This window comes from Neovison vison, chromosome 6, assembly GCF_020171115.1.
Source record: "Neovison vison isolate M4711 chromosome 6, ASM_NN_V1, whole genome shotgun sequence".
Taxonomy (NCBI): domain Eukaryota; kingdom Metazoa; phylum Chordata; class Mammalia; order Carnivora; family Mustelidae; genus Neogale; species Neogale vison.
In genome coordinates, this window is record NC_058096.1 from 83,563,139 (window position 1) to 83,570,873 (window position 7,735).

Consider the following 7,735-nt stretch of genomic DNA (forward strand, 5'->3'; position numbering starts at 1 on the left):
TTTAGTTAGATTTCAGTTGGGTGTGAAAGTAGATGTCCATGCTCAAAATGTCATCTTGACATGGAATTTATGTTAATTTATTCAATGTATAATTTTAAAATTTAATTTAAGGATAGTTTTACTTTATGGTAAATATAGTCTTTATTTACAGAACTCTACTTAAGAGACTACTTGAAGTATTGTAGGTATTTTTTTTGAAAGATAAAATATTAGGATATTTGTTTTGATTACATGTGTTTAGAACTTATTAGCCAATTAAGAAACTTGACATATTGGTTTTTGAGGGCAGTAATTCATTTTATGTAGGTATGTTATGGTGATTGTTCTATTCTGTAGATATTGAAAGCATTTATCTGGTATAATAGGACATCTTGCTGTCCATTTATTGCTTATATATTGTGTGTTCTAGAGTGCCACATTTTTTATCAAATGTTTCTTAGCTTTATAATATATCTCCATTTTGGTTATGGTACTCTAGAGACTTCTAGAGTGATTTATCAGAAGCGCATTTATTTAAGGAATAAGGGACAAATAACATCTTAAATTTTAGTGTAGTTTCTTTAACTTTTTTGTTTGTTTGGTCAGGGCAGGAAATCTCTTTACTGTGTTCTGTTACTTTCTTCTTGATGGGCAATCCTTCAAATACACAGTTTTAAGTTACTTAATAAAGTAAATGGAATTGTTTGTATGTCTAAGATATGCATTTTACTCAAAATTACATAAAGTAATTCTCATAGCAACTAAAAAGTTAGCAGCTTAATTTACTTTAAATCTTTGATTTTGTGGTCCTTTTAAACAGCCTTTAATAATGTTATTTTGCCTGTGTTTTGGACTTATCTTTTCCCCATGTATTCTCTCTGGAGTCATTTTTTGCTTGTAGCCTATAAGCAAAATTAAGAGGCCTACAATATGAGAATGAAAATAACAAGCATTAAGACATCAGAGGAGAAAAGCCTCATAGATTATATTGCATACTGTGGTATTTTAAAACTTGTTACTTTCTTTAAATTTGATATGATAGATAACTTAATTTATAGATCTGCTGTTGCTATCATAGTTCTTTGAGCTACATCAGCAACATGTATAGGAAAATCTTCCAAAATGGCATGGGTTGCTTATTTTCACATATGGTGAATAATGAGCAAGGTGTTTTGGAGAATGGCAGTCATAGGTTTTCTTCAATGGAATCTTTGTGCTAGGGATAACCATGAGATGAGTTGGGAGATAATTGTGTGTTTTTTATGAATTGGGGATTTTGGGAGGACTAGAGATTTGGAAAGTAAGTGCTGTGGGAGAGTGGGCAGATAGTAGTTGGTAGAAGGCCTCCAATTGTAATATCAGGCTTTGCTGTGATGGTGATGGAATAATCCTACTTTCTGGTTTTTCTGGGACAGTGCCAATTTAGGCCTGTTGTCTTTATGTTACTGTGCCCTTCTTAACTCTCAAAAACATCCCCTTTTATTCTTCAGAGACACGTATGATAGGTGATGTGATTTTCTTGTTAATAGTAAATCTGGGAAGATCATGTATTTGGCTGCTGTGGTTTTCCTGTGGAGAAAACATGGATTGTTGGCCAAGGTTATTGTTACTTACCTTCCTTTAAAAAAGAAGTATATTGAGACTTGAGTAATCCTTATACCAGCTTTAGGATTTTAAAGGTCTATCAAAATCAAAATGCTGCTCTTTACTGGATTAGCTATAGCATGAGGGAAACATACTTAGTATGCTTCCAATTCAGATTTTACTCATTCTTTCATATTAGCACATCCCTCTGTTATGTCTTTGTTGGTGCCTGCCTGCTCCTAAATCATTTGTCTGCTATCTCACAATTCAGTTAGGTAACCCTGAAAAAGGTAGTTATTATTCCCCTTTTCTGGATAAGGAAACAGATGCCCAGAGAGGAAATAATTTGTTTGAGGACACCACTATATAAAAAAATCCTTTATTTTTTTTAAAATTAATACTTGTATAACTTTGGGTGTATTAATAACAGATCCATCTGTTTTTTAAGATACAGTTTTTACCCAAATCCACCACATTTGTAATCCATATATGGTTGCACATTTTTGTCCAACTGCATTTTTTGACAAAAAGGCAAACCACCAAGAAATGAGCTTACATTAAAGATTCATTAAAAAAGAGAAGCTTAGTTTTGTTGTTAGAGTTTAAACTTACATTAACTCATCTTTTGTACTCTGCATTTTCACTAGTTAAATGAAAACTAATTACAAGAATCATAATTTGGTCCTGAACAATGTAGAACCAAGTTAAAATAATATACTCTATGTATATGTATAAAATATATATGTATAGTGGCTGAGGCAATGACAAAAAGGGCCCTCTCCATTTTTAATATTATTACTTTCTTCTACTAGAAAACTTTAAATTGTATATGATTATTGTTCAAAGATTTTAGAATAATCTGCTAAAATTCCTGTATATTAACATATAATAAAAAATTAATTAGAAATGAATTAACTAACATTTGTGGGGGAAATAAATTGTCAGGATAAATTAAAACTTTATGTGCAAAGATGTCCTGTGTCAAAATTAAGAGAGGGAGCAATCGAACTTAAAGAGAAAATGATAGAAATTTAATTTTTATAAATTTGGATATTAAGCCCATGTTTTTATCATAGTAAGAAATATTGTAATTTCTCAGAATCATATATTAAAAACTGTATGTCCTAGCTGGATAATACTGCTCTTCATTCACTGAATAAACCTGTTAGGGATAAAAGGAGATAGGCAGGGGCGCCTGGGTGGCTCAGTGGGTTGGGCCTCTGCCTTCAGCTCAGGTCATGATCTCGGGGTCCTGGGAACGAGTCCCACATTGGGCTCTCTGCTCAGTGGAGAGCCTGCTTCCCCTCTCTCTCTGCCTTCCTCTCTGCCTACTTGCGATTTCTCTCTCTGTCAAATAAAAAAATTAAAAAAAAAAAACTTGAAAAAAAAAGGAGATAGGCATTACTATCATTGCAACCCATGTAATTCTTTTTAAGACGTACATATGTCCTAAATACCCAGGTTTTATTTATGCAATCTCTCTATCATCTTTTAGGAGAGTAATTTGTGTTTGCTCTTTCTTTTTTGCTTGTTTAGCTAGGGTTTTATCAAATATGTTGGTATTCTCAGAGAACCAGATTTTGGCTTTTTTTCATTATTGCTTTCTAGTCTATTGATTTTTGTTCTTTAATGTTTCCTTCCTTCTACCTACTTTGGGTTTACTTTTTGCTCTTCTTTTTCTAGCATCGTAAGATGAAAAGTTATTTGATTTTAGACCTTTCTTTTTTAATATAAATATTTACAGCTGTAAGATTAACTCTAAACATTGCTTTTAGCTCATCTTACAAATTTTCCTATGTTGTATTTTCACTGTCATTCAGTTCAAAATATTTTCTAATTTTTCTTGTGATTTCTAATGAATTATTTAGAAGAATATTTAATTTCTCTGTATTTTTCTAGATATTTTATTGTTATTAAAGCTCTAGTTTAATTCTCTTATGGTCAGATAAATATTTCATATGATTTCTACTTATAAATTTTTCCTTGGATCATGATGAAGTATCCTTTTTTTTTTTTTTTTGGGGGGGGGGGTGATACTTTAATTTCTTAAGTCTAATTTATTTGATACCAGTATATTCATTCTACCCTTCCTGTGCTTACTATTTGCATGATATATATATTTTTTTGTTGTTGTTGTTGCTGTTTCTACTGCAGGATTTCTTTTTTTTTTTTTCCCCCCCAATTTATTTATTTTCAGAAAAACAGTATTCATTATTTTTTTACCACACCCAGTGCTCCATGCAAGCTGTGCCCTCCATAATACCCACCACCTGGTACCCCAACCTCCCACCCCCCCGCCACTTCAAACCCCTCAGATTGTTTTTCAGAGTCCATAGTCTCTCATATTTATTTTTAACCTGTGTCTGTATATTGACTTTCAACCTGTGTCTGTATATTTAAAGTAAATATCTTGTAGATAGCATGTAGTTGTGTGTTGGCTTTTGATTCATTTGGACAAGATTTTTTTTTTTTTTTTTTTTTTTTTTTTTAAGAAAGAAAGTAAAAGGATGGCAGGGCAGAGGGAGAGGGAGAGAGAATCTTAAGCAGGCTGCACTCCCAGCGCAGAATTCAACTCGGGCTCATCTCATGAACCTGAGATCATGACCTGAGCAGAAATCAAGAGACAGACACCTAACCAACTAAGCCACCCAGGTACCCCAGGACAAGCTCTTTTTTTTTTCTTTTTTAAAGATTATTTATTTATTTATTTGACAGACAGAGATCACAAGAAGGCAGAGAGGCAGGCAGAGAGAGAGGAGGAAACAGGCTCCCTGCTGAGCAGAGAGCCGGATGCGGGCCTCTATTTCAGGACCCTGGGATCCTGACCTGAGCCGAAGGCAGAGGCTTTAACCCACTGAGCCACCCAGGTGTCCGGACAAGCTCTTTTTAATTGAAGTATTAATTCTGTTAATATTGAAGATTTATTGATATATTTGGATTTAAGTCTACCATCTGATATATATCTATTTTATGTATTTTATATGTATACTTCAATGTATTTTATTTGTTTTATGTATTTTATATACACATAATATTTTCTATAATACTTATTTTATTTTAAATGTTTATGTTTATCCCTCTGACTTTTTTTTTATACTTCTTTTCCAGCCTCCTTTTGGATTAATGAATATTTTTAAGAATTCTTATTTAACTTATTATGCTTTGGCTTTTTGGCTATACATATTTGCATTTCTTGTCTTCTGTTTTTTTCTCTGAGTGGCTGCTCTAAGGATTACATATACCCCCTTAACATTTCAGTGTACTTAGAGTTACTATTTCACCATTCATGTGAAGTGTAGAAACCTTACAACTGTCCGGGTCTCCATTTACATGCCATGTAGTTCATTTTATAGAGAGTATATCTATTGTATCTATCTTCATTATAAACTCTGCAGTGAAACATTTTTTCCTTTAAGCCTGCATATACACATACATATACACACATATTTTTTAAGTAGGCTCCATGCCTGATGTGGAGCCCAGTGCAGGGCTTGAATTCAGGACCCTGAGATGAAGACCTGAAGTGAGATTGAGAGTCACACACCTAATGACTGAGCCACCCAGGCACCCAAGCACATACATGTATTTTAAATAAACTAAGGGAAGTAGTTTTTTTTTTTAATGTTTCTCCCATAGATTTACCATTTCTAGTGGTCTTCATTGTTTCCTAAAGATCCCAGGTTTTCATCTGTCATCATTTTCTTCAGCCTGAAGTACTTAGTTTAGAACTTAATGTAATACAGATTTACAATTGAGGATTATGGGTTATTCTTCCCTTTATCTTAAAAATGTCTTTATTTTACTTTCATTTTTTGAGAGAGATTTTTGCTAAATATTAAGTTCTGGGGTGATTGTTTTTTCTTTCACAATCTTAAGAACTACTGTCTTCTGATCTCCACTCTATCTGCGGAGAAGCCAGCAGTAATGGATATCATTGCTCTCCTTCCTGATTATAATGTGTCAGATTTTTTCTGAATGCTTTCAAGATTTCTCTTTACTTTTAGTTTTTATCAATTTCATCAATAGTCATGGTTCTCCTTATTTATCTTGGCATTCACTAAACTTCCAGGATCTGAAAATCTGTCTGTCACTAAATTGGGGGAAATTTTGGCCCCCACAAAAAAAAATTGTTTTCTGTCTTACTGTGTTCTCTGCTTCTGGGTTTAAATAAACATGTTAGACATTTGGATATTGTCACAGAGATCCTGGGGGATCTGTTTTTATTATTGACAGTCTTTTTTCCTCTTAGTTCTTTGGATTGGGTAATCTTGATTGATTTATTTTCAAGTATACAAGTTCCTCTGTTGTTACTCATCTCATTAGTGATTAATAGACTTTAATCTCATTCACGATAATTTAAATTTCAGTTATTGTATTTTTTAGTTACAGAATTTCTATTCTTTTCATTTTCTAGTTTTTCTGCTGAGATTTATTTGTATTTGTTGCAAGGATGGTTAGACTTTTTAAAAATCCTTATGCTAACTCTAAGATTTGGCTTATCTCAGGGTTAATCTCCATTGATGGTCTTTTCTCTTGAGTTAGATCACATTTTTCATGCTTTGTTGTATTACCTAGTAATTTTGGATTTTATCCTGGACATGATGAATGTCACATTTTTTAATATGCTGCATTCTGTTATATTCCTCTGAAGTATATTGATTTTGTTTATTTACTTATTTGTTTTAGCAGAATATTAAGTTAGTTGAATTAAAATTGTAAAAATCCTGTCTATTCAGGAACATTGGGTGTTTTCAGTTCTTTTATCCTTAGCTGTCTGTGGAGTTTTCCCCTCCTATGCGTGATAGAGAGTTCAGCCCCGGATTTCAGTAGTGTTTACATCTAGAATTTTTGGCTTCCTCTTCTCACTCTTTTTTTGGATTCCCCTTTCATTTTCCATTTGCAGTGGTTGTTTTGAGTCTTTCTTCTGGTTTTGTTGTTGTTGTTTTGTTGTTGTTGTTTGCTTTGGTGTGGTTTGGTTGTTTTTTTGTGTGTTTTTTTTGTTTTGTTTTGTTTTTAAGGACAGAAATCCTGAAGTTTTCTGTTGGAGCTTTAGCTGCCCTGCATGGCCCAGACTTAGTCTCACCTTCAGAAAAGAGGCTGACATAAAACGGGAAACTTTCTTATTGCTCTGTTCTTTTCCCAGGTGTTGACCCCCTGTAGGAATCTGCCTTCCTTTGGTCAAGTTTCCAGTAGTGCCTTTAGATAGTTGCTTTCTTATAGTTATCTATAAGATAACCAGTCTGGTAGAGGCTTCCTTTTAGTACTGTAAGCAGGACTTGAAATATTTACTTTTTAAAAAACCATAATATATCCTACCTCATACTGTCATTTAATACAAAGACTAGCTGGATAAGGGTAGAGGAGAGGAATAATTTTATTGTAGCAGATATAAGAAAAGAAGTTGAATAGATATGGAAGCTGAGATTATAGAGATAGAGAAGATACTATTTTTGGAAATTAACTTAGGTACATTTAGATTTCTTATTTATTTGAGGAGACTTGAATAATCAAGACTCGATTTGAACCTTTAAGACTTATACTTGCAGACATTTTTTGACTAAACCTTAATTTCCTCTAAAGTTGACAACATATTTATTCGTAAAAAGCCCTATACAGATGTATTTCACACAATTATTTAAGTTACCAAATCTATAAGTAAAAACTAAATCCTTTTACATTGTTTCTAAGAATATTTGCATTTCATAATACAAAATATACACTAAATCAATGTAATAAAATCTGCTTAATATAGATCCAGATCAAGACCTCGTCCACGGTCCCACAGTCGAAGCAGTGAAAGGTCCAGTCACCGAAGAACCCGTAGTCGATCTCGGGATAGAGAACGACGTAAAGGCAGAGAAAAGGAGAAAAGAGAAAAGGAGAAGGATAAATGCAAGGATAAGGAATTACACAACATCAAACGGGGGTGAGTTGAAACAAATCTTAAGTAGCAATGACTCAGTGATTCCATGTCAATATTCAAACTGAATTTTCATTCTCTGAGATTTTTGTTAGATTGGCAAAAGAAGAAAATACATTAGATAAATAAGAAAGGATAAATCAGAATGATTATCTCAGATTTTTGCTGTGCTTCCTTGATTCCTGTTTTCATTTAAGACATAAAACAAACTTTAGAAACACAAAATAAATGGCACTATCAGAGCTTTGTATG

General features: G+C 33.0%; 1 protein-coding gene across 1 annotated transcript in view; it reads left to right on the forward strand.

The window, feature by feature from the left end:
- Positions 1-7,496, forward strand: part of LOC122910087 (splicing regulatory glutamine/lysine-rich protein 1-like) — a 111,797-nt gene extending 104,301 nt beyond the window's left edge. The window contains exon 6 of the mRNA XM_044254810.1: positions 7,316-7,496. Within this exon, the coding sequence (XP_044110745.1) occupies positions 7,316-7,493 (178 nt within the window). The 3' untranslated portion in view covers positions 7,494-7,496. The remainder of the gene's footprint in view (positions 1-7,315) is intronic.
- Positions 7,497-7,735: the final 239 nt, after the last annotated feature.